Source organism: Sciurus carolinensis, chromosome 1 (genome assembly GCF_902686445.1).
Source record: "Sciurus carolinensis chromosome 1, mSciCar1.2, whole genome shotgun sequence".
NCBI lineage: Eukaryota > Metazoa > Chordata > Mammalia > Rodentia > Sciuridae > Sciurus > Sciurus carolinensis.
In genome coordinates, this window is record NC_062213.1 from 100,193,176 (window position 1) to 100,215,419 (window position 22,244).

Consider the following 22,244-nt stretch of genomic DNA (forward strand, 5'->3'; position numbering starts at 1 on the left):
AATTTTAGACAACTGTGTAGGTACCCTTGTACCAAAGACAGACTAATTCTCTCATTTTAAAAATTTTCTCTTTAGGTATTGGTTTTAAGAGGGACATTTGCAAATCAGCTGGGGTCCAGAGTAGGAAGTCTTGACATCACTGTGTAGGCAGACCACCTTATGGAATGAGGGACATTTCTTGAATCCCATAAAAAAGAGGACTGGGGGGCATATATCAACTTTCAAATATTTGGAGAACTGCTTTGAAGAACAATCAGTGTTGCACCAGAGGGTAACAAGGAATATTGTGATTCAATATAAAAGGGAAATTTCTAACAATAATATAAAAAATACTATAGACGATGAAAGTAAATGAGACTCAGTTAAAAATGAGCTGGGGATGTGGTTTAGTGGTAGAATACTTGCCTAGCATGTGTAAGGCCCTGGGTTCCATCCCCAGGACCCCACGCATACAAAGTTAAAATATGAATTACTCTAAATTGAACCCAGGAAATAGCAGAATCAGTATTTGAACATTTGAAACTCAGTTGTTCCGATCCTTAATTCATATTTTCCCGTTCTACCCTAATGCTTTGGAAGATATATAAGAGATCAAGAGGGCAAAACTTCAAGGTCAAAGATGGCCTAGTATGAGAAAATGGCTCAGATATTTGTCAGTTTTAAACCATGTATCCTGACTCAGGTCATGCCTCTGTTGGGGGCAAAGCCAGCCAGGGCCCAGGGAAGACAAGTGGCCTGCCCAGCGTGGGTGGAAGGGTGAGGCCATCCAGTTCTCAGTCTGTGGTTCGCCTTGCCTCACTGCCTGGAGCAATCTATTGCCCTGAATTGCAGTGTGGGCTGAGGATCCAGGTGAGTGAGAAGCCAGTGCTGGAATGGTCTGCATGGATGCGGCTGATAGAGATCAGCTGCTGATCCTGACTGGGGCTAGGGACTGAGCAAAGCAGCAACAGCCCACAGTGACCCAGGCTTGTGCAAAGTTCTTCCACTTGCCCTGCTGGACTTAACGAATAGGCTCTAAGTGTGCAAGAGGAAGACAGTTACCAGAAGATTGGAGAATTAAAAACAGCATTCAGGTGAGAAAGAGAGGAAGGTGGTGTGAGGAGAGGGCTATTAAAAGGAAGGCTGGGAAATCAGCCTGGGCTTTGCTACTTGGCTCCTAGGGATTGTGCAAGCAAGAACTTCTAGGGCAGTGGAAGGATGTAAACTGAAGGGATTTGCCTCACTTACTGGGGTTTATTGACACACCCTGCCTTTTCCTAGGTGGGGTTGTACAGGTTACTACTCCCCAGGATGGCCTTACAATGGGAGGGTGTTCTGGTAATAATCCCTGGACCTGACCCTGGGATGGGGGACAGTAGAAACTCCTAACAGAATTGGGGGTTGTTTGGGCATCCGCGGCATCTGCCCAAGGAAGAGAAGAAGGAATGCGGAGGTACCTACTTCCTGATTGTTCTCCCTGCTCCTCTTCTTTCCCCTCCTCCTTGTCTGGAGGAAGATAAGAAGCCCCTCCCTGCACCTCCAGGCAGGTGGGCCAGAGCGTTGGTTTACTGAGGGTTTCTCAGGTTTTCCAGTTCAGGGCCTAGCCAGTTGGCTGAAGGAGTACAGAGGTCACTTGAACTCAGATCACACGTCCTGTTAAATACATCAGCTTTTAAATTGATCTTTGTTCAAAGTCCAGTGGGTTCCAAGACTAGTGCTCACAGCAGAGAGAATTCCTGAGGGACAGAGCAACTCCTCTTCCTTCCGAGTACAGGTAAGAACTGGCTTGTGTCCCCCTGATTGAGGGTGCTGGCCACCTGGGCTCAAATTGCCTTCTTTCTTTTCCTTTTCCCCTAAAGTAGATGGCTGCCCAGAGCGGAGGAGAGGCCAGTGGGAAAGGCCACCTTTGTGGTGGTTGGGAGTAAGGGTTGGGGTAAGGGATTGTCGACACTCAGATTCTTTCTACTGCCCCTCAAGGGGCAGCTTGAGGGTTAGGCTCTGCTTCACAAAGCAATTGATAAACTGATCTCAAAAAAAGTTTCCCAGGGTTGAGTGGGGGGTTTGATGTGTAGCCAGGGGAGTGAGACAACGGACTTCACAGGCCACTAGAAATATTCTCCCAGGACCTCCCTACTATGCAGGGAATTTGCCTATTAGAAAAGACTTTCTTTTAAAGCATCCCTTAAAGGGAGACAACCCTCTCACTGGGTAATAAAACATGCATCTTTCCTCTATCATATTATAGTATTAAGAAGTGAAAAATAGCCCATGGATTTAGAGACTGACTGAATTTTAAAACAGATTCCCAGGTTCTACCCTTTGGAGTTTGTAAATCTCTGTCTTGAGTGAATCTGAAAAATCTTTGTTACTTTGAAGTTCTCCCAGGCGATTTCGATGTGTAGACAGGGTTGAGAACTACTTGTTTCCTAAGTAGAAAAATCAAAGGACTTAAATATGACTTTTACTAAGGCTTTGTCATCTATGAGGACTCCTGGTCTGGTCTGGATCCAGCTATGGAGACTCTTGGGCTGACACTGCAAAAGGAACACATTCCTCCTTAATTTACTAAAATTCCTGCAATGTGGTGCTGAAGCTTTCAGCTCTTTATCCAGAAGTCATAGGACCCTGATTGACTCCAGGCCATAGTTGTCCAGTCACATGGGGTCACTTATTCTTCCCACACAGATAACTCTGGGACTTTGAGTTTGTTATGGCTAAGTAAATTGCTCTTATCTTTCTCATCTGTATGTTCTTTGCATCATAAAATATGAAGTTGATAATAATGTCTTGCATTCGTAGACCACTTATTAGACAACTGCTTCTCATCTAGAGGAAAGAATACAGTCTGGAATACGAATAACCAGGGTTTTGATTCAGTTGTTTGTAATGGGCCATTAGCCAACTGGGGCCTCCATTTAATCTGTCAAATGAAGGAAGGCCTGTCATCTTTTTCCCAAGGTTGTACTGAAAATAGAACTATAAATTGGAATATGTTTGAGGGGATTAAAAGCATAAATGTAAGATACTTACATTTCAAATGTGTCATTTCAAAGGCTCTACAGAATAGCAGGAAGAAACAGCAGTGTAGTCAGCTGAAGACTCAGTCTTTTAATCTCATTGAACCTCTATTTACTCACCTACAACTAGAGTTGAGACTAGATAATTACTAATGTCTTTTTTTTTTTTTTATTACCCAGGGGTGGTTAACCATTGAGCCACATCCCCAGTCCTTTTATTTAGAGACAGGGTCTTGTTAAATTGCTGAGGCTACTTTGAACTTGTGATTCTCCTGTCTCAGCTTCCTGAGTCACTGGGATTACAGGGGCACACCACCATACCCAGCCCGTAATGTCTTTTTCTTTCTTTCTTTCCTGTACCAGGGATTGAACCCAGAGGTGCTTAACCACTGGGTCACATCCCAGTCCTTTAAATTTTTATTTATTTATTTATTTTTTGCGGTGCTGGGGATCAAACCCAGGGTCTTGTGCTTGCAAGGCAAGCACTCTACCAACTGAGCTATCTCCCCAGCCCTACAAATTTTTTTTTAAAAAATACTTTTTGGTTGTAGATGGACATCAAAACATTTTTTTTTATGTGGTGCTGAAGATTAAACCTAGTGACTCACATGTGCTAGGCAAGCACTCTACCACTGAGCCACAAACCCAGCCCCCTTTTTAAATTTTGAGACAGAATTTTGCTAAGTTCCTTAGGACCTCACTAATTTGCTGAGGCTGGTTTGAACTTGTGATCCTCCTGCCTCAGCCTCCTGAGTCACTGGGATTCCATGTATGGGCCCTCACCCCAAGCTACCAATGTCCTTTTCAACCCACCAAGTATAAGGTAAATCCTAGTACTTTGAAAGCTGCTTGTCATTTAGGTATGAATTCAAATGTTAACTTCCCCAGGAAGGACTTTCTAAATAGCCTCCCCTTTCCATCTCACCACTATATCATTCATAGCATGGCTGGCTCTGAACTCAGAATCCTCCTGCCTCAGCCTCCTGAGCTGCTGGGATTACAGGCGTGGGCCACCATGCCTGGTCAGAAATCATCTTGATTACTTTTTGCTTGTTACCTTTGCCAGATGTCAAGCTTCAAGAAAGCAGAGATCTTGTCCTTTGTGTCACTTGTTGTATTCTAGCTCCTAGAACCGTAGCTGGCATAGAACTGACACTTAGATATTTGGATAAATTGAAGTTAGTGTAACAGAGAAGGAGTTGGAAGGACAGACACTTGTTTTGATAAACTGCTTCTCAGGAGAAGAGGTTGAAGAATTCTGATCCTGTCTCAAGTCATCTCTCAAGTTGAGTCTGATCACGTGGAGGTGAACTCTGGTCACATTTTGGTTAAATGATTCTCATTTGTAATATTGAAATTTGATGAGAGGAGAAAAAAGTAGACATGTTTTCCTCAAGACCTTAGCAACTCCTTCCCTTGGTCCTTCATGAAGGATTACCTGGATTTCCCTAATATCTTTGCCTGGTGGGTATAAAGAGAAATGGCTAAGAGCATGGGCATTAGAAATTTGAAACTTGTATTCCAGATGAGATTACTCTCTCTCTCAGCCTCTATTTCCTTATCAGTCAAATGAGCATGTAGAATCTAGTCCCTGTTGTTATGGGGGTTAAATGGGAGAATGCACATAGTGCCCCCCTCATGTAAGTGCTACTATGATGATGATCACAGACAGCTTTGAGATGTGCATGACCCCAGAAAATGAAGGAACCTTGGTGTGCAGGGAGTTTTGATAAACAGGGAAGGTGACCTCTTGAATTCTTGATGTCACCTTCTAAGGTTTGCTCTTAGTTTGAAACAGCCACCAGCTTCTGAGGCTCCAAGCTGGTTAGATAATCTTCACCTGGGTGGAACCATGGAACAAAACTAAATGACCCAGAAAGGCCTATGGACTTCTTGCCAGTTGTATTGAGTACATACTTGGTGGTGTGAGAATACAGAGAGAAGCTGTGGTGTCTATTAAGGGAACTTATCTTGATGGGGACACACAATGTGAACACTGAAGTTCCTCTGTAATCTACAGGATTGAGTTCAAGTTGTTTCACAGTCTAAACTGACCGATTTCTTCCTTTCAATATGCAAATGCTCAAGTCTTTCTGAACCATTCTGTGGTGCTATTTAATTTTCCAGGGATGCATTCCTCCTCCCAAACTACTTGTGTTCCCATAACACATTGTACCCCTCACAGCTGGAAAGGATGGTAGATGGAAGGAACCCAGACCCAACTAGGTTTGGATCCAGGTTCTGTTTATCCAAATAGCCACATGAAACTAACTTAACTTTTCAGAGTCCTTTTTTCCTTGTAAAGTGGCCCATTCAGATTAAATTGGAACTCATAAGCAGTATGTAGGCTGTTCCTAGAACCCAGAGCTCAATAAATGTGTATAACAATAAGAAAACGTTTTAACTGTTCCAGCATCCATACTATTGTTCAATATTTGTTTAGTAACTCTTCCCACTGGTCTCTGGGTGTTTGGGGCACAACTTAAGAACAGACCAATCACCACTGAGAAGTCCAAATTTGAGAGTCTTTATTAGCCAGTTGACTGAGCGTATCACACAATGCCCCAAAAATGGCTATTGGGAGAACAACCCCGAGCATAGGGTTGCAGGGGTTTTTATACCATAAGTAAAGCATATCAGTACATCAATCATAAGTGACTGTTGCTATGATTCAAAATTACAAACTAACTTGAGATCTAAAATCATAAGCAGAAGGGGAAGTGGGTCAAAACGACCTTAGTTGGGTACAATCTGAGAATGGTTACTAACATTTAGACAGTCATTCTCTGACAGGGTACATTGTCCAATAAAATAGGAACCAAAAAGAGAACAATTTTACATTACATAAGAATTGCCATTTTGTGTTGCCAAACATGCTATGCTAAGCAACTGTTGATGGGTATAAAGGTGGGGTATTCCCACCAGAGAAGCATTTCTTACATGACATGGAGTCTCAGGGTACAACAGAGTCTGTTTGGTCATTGCCCCTATAGCCTTGCCCATAGCATGGGCTCTTTGAAGGCAGTACAGTTTATACTCTGTGTTGAGCCTCGACACCTCCCCCACTGTAGGTACTAAAGATACCTTGCTGAATATATGCATGATGCTTGATATTCAGAAGATGGAGTAATACCTTCAGGACTGTGGTAGTCATGGAAGGATTTTTTTACAACCTAAATTCGAACTGTGCCTTGAAAATAAGTCTTGAATTTGTTCACTTGGAAAAAAATATTTACTTAGCACCTACTATGAATAAGTAGAAGTGGGGACCGGTGTTCTAGATAGAGCAAGTAGCCAGAGTAAAGGGTGTGCTGAGTGTGGGTGGTCATACCTAGAACAATTTGGTGCCTACTGAGGAGCAGAGAAAGATGAGGGGCGCTGGGCTATACTCAGCCTCAATCTGAGCAAGGAGTTCAGACTTTTTTTGGTACCAGGGATTGAGCCCAGGGGCACTTAACCACTGAGCCACATCTCCAGTCCTTTTTATTTTTTGAGACAGCATCTCATCTTACCTGGGGCCTCACTAAATTGGTGAGGCTGGCCTTGAACTTGTGATCCTCTTGCCTCAGTCTCCTGAGTCGCTGGGATTACAGTTGTGTGCCACCACGCTGGGATGGATTGCCTTTTTTTTGATGCTGGGGATGGTGCTGAGTGGTAGAGTACTTGCCTAGTACGTGCCAGGTGGGGTACAATCTCCAGCACCACATACAAAAAAATTGCCTTTTATCTCTTCCTTGCCAGAGACATTTTGTCAGTATCCGCTGAGATACAAAAGAATTTCATGTTGTTAGGGAGAGAAAAAAAAAAAAAGCCTGTGCCAAGGCTGTGTGCAAGGCTCTGGAAGAAGATGGATATGGCTGATGAGAGTTTTGTGTCAGGGCTGATTTTAACAGAGGAATTCTCAGCCTATCTACTGTAGTGGAACTTAGCATCACGTAGTCTCCACAGACTATATTTTTCTAACAAGTTTTGTGACTTTCTTTTCTTATTATACAGATGCATACAAATGCTGGAGGAACAGCATTCCTCAAAAGTGCACATTGTGCAGATACACCTGGTCAAGCTTCCTGGGAACACTGCTTTCTCCTTGCTGAAGTTCCAAGTGTTTTATAGACCAGCCCAGAGTTCAGTGGAAGGCGAATTATGTCTAGGTTGAAAGTGACCAGGAAGACCGTGCTCTTTCCCTTATGCCTCCATGAAACAGGCATAATTTACTCAACAGTTGCATCCTAGGTTATATCATCAAAGACCCTTCCACAGTTGTAGTAATTAGGGTTAAACATTATCACTTGATGACTCTCTTTTACTGTTCAGGAAAAGTTTTGTGGCTCAGGTGTTGCTTATATAAGGATCTTGTGGGGATAGGCTGTTTTCTTTGTAATCTGATTCTGACTGCATAATTGATTTCTAATTACTATTAGATAAGATGATGGCAGTCTAGGATACTCATGAGTTACTCTGTTTAGGAATAGTCCTATTATATCCCGTGCCTTGAAAGAGCTCCTGGGCTCTTTCATGCCTGATGATACATTGCACCTGGCCATTACTTATGAGTCCTTTTTCTGTTTTTTTCTACTTCCAAGTTGAATGCCTGTTTATCTTGTCCTTCCTCTAATCTTTTTGGAAATTCAGTGCTGCAGTTTGGTGTGTGAAACCATTCACTAGATCCTCCCTGGCAACCATGGTCTATCCTGGGCCTGATATCTGTATTTAAGATAATGTTTGACTCACTCCAGTTTTCCCATCTTTGTCTGTTCTTTGGTCCTTGGTGTTCACTTCCGTTGGAGCTCATCTGTTTCAGGTGGTGGATCTTTCTGGCCAGCTTAGTTTTGAACTTCCGTTAAAGTTCCCTGGACTCTTACAGCACTTAGATATACAACATTTGATTCTATCTTATAATTCCCTGGCATTTGGACTTACATGATACTTTTTTTTTTCTTTTTTCTTTCAGTTCTGGGAATTGAACCCAGGGCTTTGTGCTTGACATGCAAGCACTCTGCCAACTGAGCTATAGCCCCAGCCCTACATGATACTCTTGAGTCCAGATAAATCTGAGTTCATTGACTTTTTACCAGATAACATTAACTTTGCAGAGATGGTCTGAAGTGAATAGATAGAGAATCTCTGGCCTGATGATCAAGGTACCTGCCATATTCTCAAATCTGTAAACTCTTCAGCTTCAAAAATAAAATCAGGAACACTGTGCAAATGTTCTGCAGGATATGGGAATCCCAGTGTACAAGGACTCCCACCAGGGGACAGGAAAGATGATTTGCATGGAGTGGGCTTCTATGCTCCAGATACTGAACATAAATGCTTTTCATATTGTCTTGAATGATATTTAATGTCTCCATATGTGCTTTCTATGCCAGGTGTACTTCAATCTTCAGCTTCCAATTAAAGAACTTACCCATGTTCTCACAACCAGCAAGGAGTGAAACTGGGATCAAAAACTAGATTTAGCTTTAAAACCCTTGTTCATCCTGTAATTTTTGGTACTTCATTCCATTTATGTGGCATGATACATTTGTCAATTTTCACGTTAGGGTTAGAGTTGTAGCTCAGTGGTAGAGTGCTTGCCTATCATGTGCAAGGCCCTGGGTTAAATCCCCAGTACTGGAAAAAAAATTACATATCTTGAACCATCTTTGCATCCCTGGGATGAAATCAACTTGATCATGCTATGTGATCCTTTTAATATGTTCTTAAATTTGATTTGCTAATATTTTATTGAGGATTTTTTTGCATCTGTGTTTGTCAATTTATGTAATCCTCTTAAAGTGTCCTTAACTGGGTTAGGTATCAGGGTGATACTGACTTCATAAAATGAGTTTGGACGTATTCTCTCCCTTTCGATTTCATAGAATAATTTTAGAACTCTTGTCATAGTTCTTTAAAGATCTGGTAAAATTAAGCTGTGATTCTGTCTGGTCTTGGGCTTTTCTTTGTTTAGAGGTTTATTACTGCTTCAATCTTGTTTGTTCACCTCAGTCACATACAAATGTGGCTGCTTTAGAATTCCTTTACTGAAAACTACTCTGTTCTAATCTTCAAGATGAAGTTTTCTGTGTCAACCCCTTAACTTTTGTTTTTGGTACTAGAGATTAAACCCAAGCACGCTTAAACACTGAGCCACCCCAACTCTTTTATTTATTTTTTTTTTATTTTTTGAGACAGGGTCTCATTAAATTACTTAGGGCCTTGCTTAGTTGCTGAGGCTGACCTTGAATTTGTGATCTTCCTGCCTCAAACTCCTGAGCTGCTGGGATTACAGGTGTCCACCACCATGGCCAGCTCCTACAAATTTTTATTCAATTTTTTGGACTCTGTGTTGTGAAATAGTACTGTGGCATCAGAAATCCTTTTTACCAGTGGTTACAAACTGCTGGTCCAGAGGTTCAATTCTGTTAGTTTACAGTTACTTAAAAGTTTGAAAGAGGTATTGTTTTTTAAAAATGGGGGCATTTCACATAAATCAAGATTTCCAGATTCACCGGACATGGTGGCACAGGCCTGTAATCTCAGCAGATCTGGAGGCTGATGTGGGAGAGTTCAAAGCCAGCCTCAGCAATTTAGCACGACCCTAAGCAACTCAGTGAGACCCTGTTTCTTAATAAAATATAAAAAGGGCTGGGGACGTGGCTTGGTGGCTAAGCATCCCTGGGTTCAATCTCCAGTTTAAAAAAAAAATTCCATATTCCCCTGAGAAACTGGAAGATCTGGCATACTAGCGTCTGGCTTCCTCAGAGCAGCAGTGTGTTTGTGTTAAGTAGCAGTTAATCTACAATCCTCTCCTGACCACCTTCACTGATTTATATGACCAAAGGGTACTTCGGTGTGACACTTTTATTCTGTATTGTCAAAGTTGCTGACTTGCCACTTTTTCAACTACTTTTCAGGGGAGACCAAAACTGAAATAAGCAACCTTATTTTCTTCTTTATTTCCTTTTTTCCTATTCTCTCAGCCCCAAAGTAGAGGTATTCCATCTTGTCAAGGATAACCCTGTTTCCTCTGTTCTCTACATTAACCCTTGGTGTACACACATGCTTGCAGTTTTTTCTTTTCTTCCTTTTCATACTGGAGAATTGAACCCAGCAGTGCTTTACCACTGAGCTGCATCCCCATTTTTTGAGTCAGGATCTAACTAAGTTGTTTAGAACCTCCCTTATTTGCTGAGGCTGCTTTGAACTTGTCATCCTCCTGCCTCAGCTTCCTGAGTTGCTGGGATTACAGGGGTGCGCCACCGTGCCTGGCATATGGTGACCTTTTCTAATGTTAAAAATAAGTCAGGTGTTGTGGCATGTGATTGTAACTCCAGCAACTTGGGAGGCTGAGGCAGAAGGATTGTTAAGTTTTCCCTTGAAAGTGCTATCCCAGCTCTGAGTTCTCCATTGGGCCTGGACTTTCATTTTCTTTTTCTTTTTCTTTCTTTTCTTTTTTTTTTTTTTTAATTAAAATCTTTTTTATTTTTACAGACTGCATTTTGACTCATTGTACACAAATGGGGTACAACTTTTCATTTCTATGATTGTACACAATGTAGATTCACACCATTCATGTAATCATACATATACATAAGGTAATACTGTTTCATTCTATCTTTCTGTCCTCCACCCGCTTCCACCCCATTTTCCTCTACACCATCCAAAGTTCCTTCATTCTTCTCTTCCCTCCACCAACCCCCCTTGTTATATATCATCATCCACTTATCAGAGAAAACATTTGACCTTTGGTTTTTTGGGATTGATCTATTTCACTTAGCATGATCTCTTCCAACTTCATCCATTTACCAACAAATGCCATAATTGTATTCTTTTTTATGGCTGAGTAATATTCCATTGTGTATATATACTACAGTTTCTTTATCCTTTCATCAATTGAAGGGCCTCTATGTTGATTCCACAATCTTGCTATTGTGAATTGAGCTGCTGTGAACATTGATGTGGCTGCATCACTGTATGCTGATTTTAAGTCCTTTGGATATAAACCAAGGAGTGGGATAGCTGGGTCAAATTGTGGGTCCATTCCAAGTTTTCTGAGGAATCTTCATACTGCTTTCCAGAGTGGCTGCACTAATTTGCAACTCCACCAGCAATGTATGAGTGCACCTTTCCCCCCACATCCTCGCCAACACTTATTATTGCTTGTGTTCTTGATAATAGCCATTCTAATTGGAGTTAGATGAAACCTTAGAGTGGTTTTAATTTGCATTTCTCTAATTACTAGGGATGATGAGCACTTTTTCTATAGATTTGCAGATCATCTGTGTATCTTTTTCTGTGAAATGTCTGTCCAGTTCTTTAGCCTATTTATTTAAATATCCTATCTTAAAATTCTTCTTTTTGGTTAGATGATATTTTAAATCTTGGCCTTCTGGTTTCTGAATATTCCTTTTGCTTCATCTTCCTGTCACCTATCTAGGTTATTATCCCACGTTTTATCCTTGGCCCTCTTTGTTCCTTATTGTAACCATGGGCTTCACCTAGCATCACCATGCTGATTGTCCTAAACCTAGACTCCAGTCCAATATCTCCTGAGCTCCAGAGAGGTTCTGCCATGTTCTCTGATTTAAATGCATCCCAAACTGTCTTTGTCTTCTTGCTCCTCAAACTATACCATATTTTAATAGCATCATTTTTCTGCCACTCACCAAAGCATGAACTTGGTTTCCTTTGACCCCTTCCCTTTCCAATATCCAAGCTGAGTGACTGTTACTCAGAAGGTGCTAGGGCTGCTGCAACTGAATATCAGACTGGGTGTTTTGAACAACAAAGCTATTTTCTTGAAGTTCTAGAGACTGAAAGTTTGGTTTCTCTCGAGGACTCCTTCCTTGACTTGCAGGTGGCCACCTACTTGCTGTGTCCTTAGTCTTTTCTTTAAATAAGTTTTTCCCTGATGGCTCCTCCCTTGTTGATAAGGACACCAGTCCTTGCTTAGGTTCTCACCCTTAGGGATTTTTAAAGTAACTGAGGTCCTTATAGCTGATATAATCACATTGGAGATTAGGGCTTCAATGGGTGAATTAGGGGCAGGGGGCTACAATTCATTCCATACTGGTAGTAGAGTCCAGGGCTGGAAGGTAGGAAAAGCATCAAAGTTGGTTAGTAGAAAAAAATTGACCTAAGGTAATAAATTCAGAGAAAGTTATACAAGTGGCCCTTGTGGAAAAACAGATTAAGTAGGTGGCTACAGAACTAGAATATTTTTGCAACCCTGGGTCTGATAGGAACCAAAGCACAGCTGTGTTCAAATTGAGATGTGGCCTCAAAGACAGCTGTGCATGTAACACTCTGTGAAACAGAGGATCCTTCTTGGCAGGGAAACCACAACAAAAAAGCTACACTTCAGGGGGGTAAACAGTAATGAGGGAGAGAAGCAGAAGTCGTGGGCTCTGACTCCGACTGGGTGCAGGAGACCTGTTGCTCCTCCTGGATTCTAGTCCTAGTCAGTGAGTGTATTTGGACACCTGTGTTGTTGCACCTGTTCTTTCTTACATCATCCCTTCATGGAGAAACCTGAGAGGACAGGTTTGAGGAGTTAACGCCAGCTGTCACCCAGCCCTCTATGTAGTTCCTCTGCCTCTGTCACCTTCATACTGTTTTCACGGTTTTTAGGCTGGGTCAGGCCCTTTATCATGTGTGAGGATTATTACAACAGCCTCTTACCTGGCCTTCCTCCAGTGCGTCTTTGGTCCAGTTCATTCCACCACCATTCTTGGAACAAAACCCTTACCCTTGCTCTATTTAAAAGCTCTGAGTGATGCCCACTGACCTCCAATCTAAGGTCAGACCCCTTGGGCTGGTAATTAAGCCCTTCTCAGTCTAACCCACAATTCCCTTTGTTTGGCAGTCCTTTCGCCCACATCAGGTTTTTAGCTCTTCCTTGATTATGCCCAAGAACTTTTCCATGTCCATGTCCCGATGGCCACACTATTCTGTGTCTAAAATGTTCTCTTCCTACTTTTTTCCTATTGAAATCTCACTTATCTGTTTTTAAAAATTTTTAAAAATTGTTTTTGTAATTGTAGATTGATAGCATGCCTTTATTTTATTTATTTATATGTGGTGCTGAGAACAGAACCCAGGACTTCACACATGCCAGGCAAGTGTTGTACCACTGAGCCTCAACTCCAGACCTCATCCATCTCATTTTTTTATATATATTTTTTGTAGGTGGACACTTTTATTTGTATTTATTTATTTTTATGTGGTGCTGAGGCTCAAACCCAGTGCCTCACACGTGCGTGGTGAGTGCTGTACCACTGAACCGTAACCCCAGTTCTCACCCATCTGTTTTTAAGGCCTAAGTCAAATCCTATTTAACTCTTGAACCTTTCCTTCATTTGGCCCATGTCATAGATCTTATGGCACTCATACGGTGGTAGTTAATTTTGTACTAAAACTTTTCCTTAACCTGATTCTAAAGTCTCCCAAGGATTTGGGGGCAGGTATGTTTCAATTTATTCCATCAAACATTTAACAGCGTTTTGCATATAAATATGAGGCAAGTATCTGAGGCATGAACAGATGAAATTGGCTCTGGGGTAATAGATCTTGATGTTTGGTGAAAGTTGAAGGAACCATGCTCATGATCCCACACAGGCATCCCCTTCTCCAGCATGCTACTTGAAGAAGCTAACCATTTGGGGGGTAGGAGGAGATTGGCAGGGAGTGAAGAACTAAAATAGAGCTGGTAATCACCACTGTGACTCTGGGGTTCTCAGGATGACTGTAGGATCACAGGATGACTAGTGGGGCCTCAGACTTGAATGGTGGGGGAAGGAGGCGTGGCACACGATTTTAAAAGACAGGCTGAGAGGCAGAACTCCCCCAAATTCATAGGTGAAAAGTTGTTTTCATCTATGTTTGGTTCTGTTTGCCTAGAACTTGGGAAGAAAGGCACAAGGCACAGGCGCTAGGTTGCTGTATACTCCCATTGGCTGGGACACTCACTAGGGTCAGGACTGGATCTTGACTCTACAAGGAGGACCAAAGGTTTCTCCTAGCCAGGCTGTTTCCTTGGCTTCTCAAGTGGGTAAAGCTGAGCTCAGGGTGGTTGTTAATAGTTCATTCAACCTTGACATTCTGCTGTGACCCATGAGGGAGTTATCCTAATACTGAGGGGAGAAAAGAGGAGTCAGGGACATCATGGGATGATTTTAAACACTAGTTTCTTTGCTCATGTTTAAATTTCAAGTCTGGAGATCTAAGGTGGGGCCTAAGCGTCTATTTCTATAAGTCCCTACAGGTGATTCTGAGTGGCAGCTAGGAGTGAGAACCAAATTTGTCAGGTGATTGTGATCATTTGAAGATCAAATACCTCAACTGACCTCAAGTTTGCAAATAATGACAGGATTTATTATGGCTAGCACCATCCTACGATGTATGGATTTATACTGTTTCAACTGAGTGTATCTGCTCACTCGGATGAACCCAGATGGTGACTTTGGGCATGGATGGGCAACTCCCAGGATTGAGGAGATAAAGGAAGATCCTGTAATTTTTGCTGATTTTGCTTCTTTAGGAATTGCTGTTTCTTTTCTTTCCTCAGAAGAAATTGCTTCTCTGTGGCCCATATTTTGCCTGGTTCTAGCAGCTCCACAATTCTTTTTAAAAATAATACCTGGGGCTGGGGCTGTAGCTCACTGGTAGAGTATTTACCTAGCATGTGTGAGGCCCTGGGTTCAATTCCCCAGCACAGCAAAACAAGAAGAAATGCAGCTGCACAAAAAATAAAAATATCTGGAAGCACAGAAGGCTAGATAAATAACTGTGTCTTTGAACTGGAAATGTTTCAGGAAACCCCCATTCATGTTTGGGTTTGGAAAATGCTTTGTGTTCTTGTCAGAATCCCACTGACCTTGAGAGTTTCAAATATTTTTCAGGAAATAATGGAGTTTAGATAAAGCTAAGTGACTTTAAAATCCCTTCATCCTTCCTCTGTCCCCTACTCTGTGTAAGTTTGTGAGTTTTCATGCTCATGATGTGTTTTGTTTTGTTTTTTTAAAGTTTTTTTTAAGTTGCAGGTGGACACAATCCTTTATTTTTATGTGGTGCTGAGGATCAAATCCAGGGCCTCATGTGTGCTAGGTGAGTGCGATAACACTGAGCCACAACCTCAGCCCATGATGTGGTGTTGTTAAAAAATTTTTTTATTTATTTGTTTTGGTACTGGGGATTGAACCCAGGGGCACTTCATCGCTGAGCTACATACCTAGCTTTTTATTTTTCGTTTTGAGACAGAGCCTTGCTAAGTTGCTGAGTTTGGCTCTGAACTTGTGATCCTCTTGCCTCAGCCTCCCAAACTCCTGGGATTACAGGTAGGCCCCACCATGCATGGCTCCCATGATGTTTTTTTAAAAGGACATTTCTTTCTTTCTTTCTTTGTTTCTTTCTTTCTTTCTTCTTCTTCTTTTTTTTTTTTTAAGGGAATGAGACTCTTTTAAAAGTTTTTAGTTGCCGATGGACCTTTATTTATTTATATGTGGTGCTGAGAATTGAACCCAGTGCCACATACATGCCAGGCAAACACTCTACCACTGAGCCACAACCCCAGCCCTAAAGGACATTTCTACATATAACAATTCTTTTAGAAGAGGCCTTTTTGACATGCAGACTGACAGGGCAGGTATGCTTCACTACAAGCTCCACTGACACCAGGATCAACTGAAGTCTTGCTTTTTTTCCAGCTCTGCCCAGAAAGGTCCTGCCTCAGACATACAGACTGAGGGGAAAATGATAATTCTAAGGCTTGGTCAACCAAGCTGAACCCTCTGGCTCTTGGGATCTCAGTTACATAGCCTTAGATTATGCTCTCTGCTCGGACTTCCAGCTCTGTGCAGAGAAGTTGGTGAGGGTGTGTATTGACTAATCCATGTGGATGGATAGATGGTAGCTAAGAAAGCCTGGCTTGCCTTGGGCTTGGAAGAAGTTCTGTGGGTCTCATTAGCTATTTATTTCCTGTGGAAATAGCCCAGTGGCTGACTACACCTGGAGGTCTCACCTACCCACCTTTGGGGCAATTACCTCACTTTCCTAGCTTCTAAAATGTACCTAATTTTTCTTATTGACCATGGCATATTATTTTTCCTGGTAATAATTTGTTTTGGAAGAGTATGGAGTCTAAAGGTAGGATTGACATGATTAATAATTGATTGCTGGGAAAAAAAAATCTTTGGCTTTTGCCTGAGACTTTCCTGTCTGCCAGTCAGTGCTGGTTCCCACAGATGAGCAAATTTCTTGCCAAGTATTGACTTTTTCCCCCCCTAGAGCTCAGAAAGGGTTACAGCTTTCATTTCCAGTATTTTATTTTGGCTATTTGAACTGGGGAATAAAGCCTGCTGAAGATTTAATGGACTCTAGCTTCGGATAATTGCTGAAATGATATTATAGAAATCTATAGATCTTCACTAGTTATCAATCTGTTCATCATAGGGGCCTGATCCCAAGATCTCCTCGGGAAGCAGTGGATGGAGTAGGGGGACGAAGAGACAGAAAATAATTATTAAATACAAAAATCCTTCCTAGTTAGGCCTAGTGTTCCAGGGTCTCAGACAGTCTCATCAGGAAGCAAGAACACAGATTTGCTAAGGTGACTGATCCTGGACCTGATTTAGGGGCCAGTGTAACACGGATGTGAACTAGACACAACCAGGACTGGAGTTGGACCAGAGCTCAGCCTTCTTGACTCCTAGGCGAATCATCTTGTGGGAGCAGGCAGGGCTGGGGGTAGAAGCTATTTCTTCACTGGTGTGGCAGCATTTCCGTATTGTTATTCGTGTGAACTGGCTTTAATTCTGGCTTCAACCACAGACATGAAAAGAAACTGACCTTCAGTGCCGGAGGCTTCAAAGCCATCGGTACAGGTCTGAGTGATTTGTCTGTTTAACAACTTTGACCAATCAACCAAATAAGCAAAATACAACTTGAGATTTTGCCAAGAAATAGTAATTTGTATCTCCTTATAAATATTGGACTTTTGGGTTTCCAGGGAGATGCAGGAAAACTTTGCTCCTTTCCTGTCCCCAAACACAGACTAGTCCTACTAGTGAGGAAGTTTCACTTTCTATCTTCAGTCATAAAGAAAAAGATTCAGAGCCTGTGGTTGACACTGCAAGATGTAAGACAGCTGGGTTTTAGGGGTGATTATCTTAAAAATGAGCATCAGCTGTTGATCAAAACAGCTTCAATTCTTGGCAAAACTATGGAATCCAGTGGCCTTTATCCTGACCACAACGACATGCTTTGAATTTTGTAGCGTTTAGATGAAGTTCCTAAACCTGAAGGTTTCAGAGGCTTTGGTTTTTTTCCCCCCTCAGACTTTTCAGCCCTGTGAAACAGCTGACAGGGATCTAGAAATGAGCTTGGACACAGATGTGGATTCAAGTTGGAAATGGAATTGATGCACACAGGCTGGGGATGAGCAGAGAGAGAAGTGAGAGGTTAGAGTCATAAACAGGGGCCTGCGCCTGAGCAAACAGGACTAGTGATGCCCTATACTTTCCCCTTTTCTCCTAAGGTACTGGTATGACCACTGGTGAGGGTGACTTCGCTTTTCTCTTCTCTTGATGCTGATGGGGAGTCTGTTTCTTGTTTTCTTGACTGTAACTGGTCCACTTTATGCTTTCTTTGAATATAGCCCTTGCTACTGCAACTTATTTTTAAAATGGACATTTGTTTTTTCTCTTTCTCTCTCTCTGCTCCTCCCTAATCTCTCCCTCATCTCAGGGGAAACAGGATTACCTTTCTTCCCCATCCTAGGCAGAGTTATCTGTCCTTGAGTACCCACCCACCATAGGAATGATGTAATCCAGACTTTGGGGATGGTACCAGAAGATCTCAGAAATGACTATCTCCCAAATTCACAAGTGACTTACAACTCCAGAACATGTGGAAGGTAGCCTTTGAATCACCTCTTTAAAAGCCCCCTGATGGACAGGAGCACAGCCTCTGGGACAGGAGTTCCCTATGTTTCACCTTTGCTAGCAAAGAAATAAACCTTTTTTCTTTTTCTCAAAATTGTGTCTTCTTTATATGGATTGGCATCAGGGACAAGGACCGAGCTTTTGGCAACATGACTACTTATACATGACACTGGTGCTGTGACTGGTAGACTTTGCTGAGACCACATGAGATGGCCAAGTCATTGGGCAGTGGGAGGCTTCCTGCCCCAGTTTGTACTGCCTGTCTATGGGCACAAAGGTCAGAGATGGCTATCTCAAATTGCCATTGCATGGCTTCTAGGGTGCCTAGAGCACTTTGTTGCCTCTTCTCTACTCTGTCCTCTCCGTACCCTATATGGTCATCTATTCCTTCCAGGAGGGAAAGGACAGACAGGTTATTCTGGGTTATTATCTGATTTACAGGCAGGGAACTGTGATGAGGGGAACACAGGGCTTGCCCTGAAGGCAGTTTAAAAAGTCAACTCCAGCCTTCTGCTCTAGGGCCCACTGACCTATATATCAGCCTTTTGCTGTTCTGTCCACCTTACCCCCCGCAAAAAAGAAAAGCAGTAAGCCAGGAGGCCTTGGAATCACTGGTAGGAAATTTCCCCTTAACAATATCTGGGAGTTAAGAGTCCCAGTTGTTTTCACACTTTTCCTGACCACCCCTCCCTTTGACTTTTTTTTTTTTTTTTTAAGTTTTATTGCTTTGCTAGCAAGGGAGAAACATAAGGGACTCCTGTCCCAAAGGCTGTGATTCTGCCCATCATGGGAGCAGAGGGTTTGAAAAAAGGTGTTGCAAAGACTACAATCCAGGTGTTCCTTATCTGGGGTTGTAATTTACTTGTTATTTTGGGAGATAGTCATTTCTTAGAATTTCTGGGCTAGCCCCAAATTTAAATTACTTCATTGCTGTGGTGGGTGTGTGCTCAAGGAGAGATTTCTCTCCCTAGGATGGGGAGAAAAGGTGATCCAGGTTTTGGTGGTGGGGAGGGAGAAGAGAAAAATGTTTTGAAATAAGCAAGCCTCAGTGGCAGAGCAGTAGGGCTGTGTTTAAAGCAGGAGGTGGACCATTGTTTTCCCACTGTCAATAATTTTTATCTTTCATTTTTATGGAAAAATGGGCAATGACATCTCCAAGCTGCTTCCAGCTGAGAGAGGGTCCTGTTCCCTTATGGCTCAGATCCTATCCCTGCAATGGCAAGAGGACGGACAGGATAGATGGAAACCGAGGCTGCTTCTGGAGGAAGAACCCTGATTCGGCCATAGGAGTCCTTTCTCTATTGGACATTCCTGCTCTACTGACTATAACCCTTAGGGTCCTGTTCAACCGCCTTTTCTGTTACATACCACCATACCAGGCCAGCTCTGAGGTCTGGATTGTTTTTAATTGTTTGAGGTCTTCTTTGTCCTGTCCTACCTCAGTTGACTCTTATTAATCTTTCACTTCTTGGAAAAAATCATTCTTTAGGAAGCTGCTCTTAATTTCTTTCCCCCTATTCCGAAAGTCCCTTTGTTATATTCTCTCTTACCACTCTACGTCTTCCTTAGCGTAATATTCCCCACCATGTAAAAATGTAGTTATGTTCTCCCTGATGAGAGAGGTGAAGTATGGATGGGTCTGTTTTGTCCACGGATTTATGCTCAAGGCCTAAAACTTGAAAGGCTCTTTATACATCTGAATGAAAGTCTTTAAAATTGTGAATCATGTATTTGGATTTAATTTCTTTAGGTCAGGGGACAAAGATGCATTTGGTTGGAGCTAATGAAATCGAAGCATCTGTGTCTGTTGCTGAAAGCTTAGTCCTTGTTCCTAATGCCAATTCAATAATGAGGACACAATTTTGAGAAAAAGGAAAGACAGTTTATTGCTTTGCTAGCAAAGGAAAAACACAGAGGACCCCTGTTCCAGAGGCTGTGATTCCACCCGTCAGCAGGAACAGGGTGGCTTATTTATATAGGTGATACAGAGGGAATAAGATTACAGAGGAGAGATCAGGAAGGAGAAGATCAGGGAAAAGATGATTAGTGGGGAGAAGTTTAGGGAAAAGAAGATGAGGGAAAAGAAGGTTAGGGAAAAGGTTGGGGAAAAAGAAAAACCATGTAAGTTTCAAAGCAACAGGGGATATAATCAAAGCATCAAGTGAATCCCTGTTACAAGTCCAATACCCAGTTGACTATGTGGGTCTGAAACTGAAGTGAAAAGTTATCCTTGGGGAAATAGCAAGTCCTAGATGGTGGCCTCCTAAATGCCCAATGTGCTCTATTGGAACGTGAAAAAACAGAATTGGAAGAACAGAAGCACAGGAATTGGAGAACAAGATTTTAACTCCAATTAAATTTTCTTTCCCAGAGATTTATCCATTTGTTTTTCTTTCACCACAGAAATGGCTTCTACCTTCAGCCCCCGGGAATGTCACCTGTCCAAACAAGAAGGGCAAAGCTATGGCTTCTTCCTGCGAATTGAGAAGGATACTGATGGTCACCTGGTCCGGGTAGTTGAGAAGGGTAGCCCAGCAGAGAAGGCTGGTCTTCTGGATGGAGACAGAGTTCTGAGGATCAATGGTATCTTCGTTGACAAGGAAGAGCATATACAGGTGAATGAGACATAAAGGGTTTTTCTAGGATCTCTTCAGCTTCCAAATCTCTGCCAGTTATGATTTTTGGGGTCAGCAGAACTTGGTTCTTTCCTGGCTGCCACTGGCAAGGATTTATCATATTTTTTGTTGGCCAATCAAGTCCCCTAAATGCACCAACTGCAAGGAAATTTTTACATTTTAATACTATGAGGTCTAACATGCATTGCAAGTTTGTTGTATGCAATTTTACATGCATAATCTAAAATCCTTATTGCAACCCCATAAGGTATATATTTCCATCCCACAGATGAGGAAGTTATGTGCAGATAACTTAGCTTGCTAATATGTTCATGCTGTGAATATATGGGAGGGTCTGGCATTACTCCACTTCTGCCCAATTCCCTTTTCAAATTACATCATGTCCCCATAGATTTGGGGGAACATATTACACTGTAGTGTGGCATTCATGTCTAGAAAGGACCAGTCCTTATAAAAGCTCTCTGGATTCCCAAAATGCCAGAGCCCATCTTAATCTACATCTGAATGTTAGGAGCATTAGGGTAAAAAGTGGCCAGGTCCATGCCTTCTTAACTTGGGTGGCAGGTCAGCTATCACAATCTCCAGGGCCAGACGGTGAGCTGGATGATAAGCATTTCCCTCTTGTAGTTGAGACAGGAGTATTTAAGTTATTACCCTCCCCTTTTCTTCCAAGGTAGTGGATCTGGTCAGGAAGAGTGGGAATTCAGTGACTTTACTAGTTCTGGATGGAGATTCCTATGAGAAAGCCATAAAAAAACGGGTAGACTTGAAAGAGTTGGGTCAAAGCCAGAAGGAGCTGGGTTCAAATGCTAAGAAACTGGCCCCTGTGATGAATGGAGCAGTGGAGACTTGGACCCAGCCACGCCTCTGCTACCTGGTGAAGGAGGGGAACAGCTATGGCTTCTCTCTGAAAACTGTCCAAGGTGAGCTTGATGGTAAGACATGGAAAACAACCTTCCAGAAGAAAGATGCTATTATTGTCTAATGACTTTTCTTCTTCGACTATCTTTTCAGTTGTTGTAGATGTCCCACAGCAACTTTCCTTTCTCCCCCTCCTCCTTTTGCATTTTCTCTTGCCTGGCACAACTGTGCAATGAGGGATCAGCACATGAATACCAGTGAGGGTTGGTTGTGACACTGGGCGATCTTGTTCCCCAGTGTTTGTCAGGTTGACTGACTCTTTGAAGCTAGGGGGTTGGTGGGCTGATGCTGCTTTGTTATTTTCTAGTTCTTTGAGAGTGAAAGTGGAGGGGAAGCATGATAAAGAAGGTTCTTCACCATAGCTACCTTTGAGTAAGCTTTCATCACTTGGAGTGCCCAGGTGGTCATTCATTTATTCGGTAAATTCTTGAGTAACTATTGATGTATTGGACACCATAACCATTGCTGAGCTCTCTGCATAAACCTTCACTCTGTGGGGACATGTAAATCATATCCTCAGATTTGGTCCAGCTTCAATTGTTCTGAGATGTGTCCCTGACCTCCAGCTCACATACTTGAGAAATCCTGACCATCAGGAAGCATTAGAAATCCTATTTCCATAATTTCAGAGGTGCAGATTGACTGGTATTCAGTAGGCTAGAGTTCTGTAATGGGTTCCCTGGGATGTTGGTCGGAATCAGAGGAACTATAATAGCTCTATTCATTTGACTTTTGTGCAAATAATGCACATGGCGAATGATTCTTTA

The 22,244-nt window shown here is 42.3% G+C and overlaps 1 protein-coding gene across 3 annotated transcripts in view; it reads left to right on the forward strand.

Moving 5' to 3' along the window:
- The first annotated feature begins 891 nt into the window (after nucleotides 1–891).
- The window catches only part of Pdzk1 (PDZ domain containing 1), a 34,864-nt gene continuing 13,511 nt past the window's right edge, over nucleotides 892–22,244 (forward strand). Inside the window, exons 1-4 of one of the 3 annotated variants that reach the window (XM_047545898.1) lie at nucleotides 893–1,073; nucleotides 1,674–1,753; nucleotides 20,324–20,535; nucleotides 21,230–21,479. In XM_047545898.1, coding sequence (XP_047401854.1) covers nucleotides 20,326–20,535; nucleotides 21,230–21,479 — 460 coding nt within the window. In that variant the 5' untranslated portion in view covers nucleotides 893–1,073; nucleotides 1,674–1,753; nucleotides 20,324–20,325. Of the gene's footprint in view, nucleotides 1,074–1,673; nucleotides 1,754–15,033; nucleotides 15,087–20,323; nucleotides 20,536–21,229; nucleotides 21,480–22,244 lie in introns of those variants that run through there. The other 2 variants (XM_047545909.1, XM_047545917.1) reach the window with 2 other exon arrangements.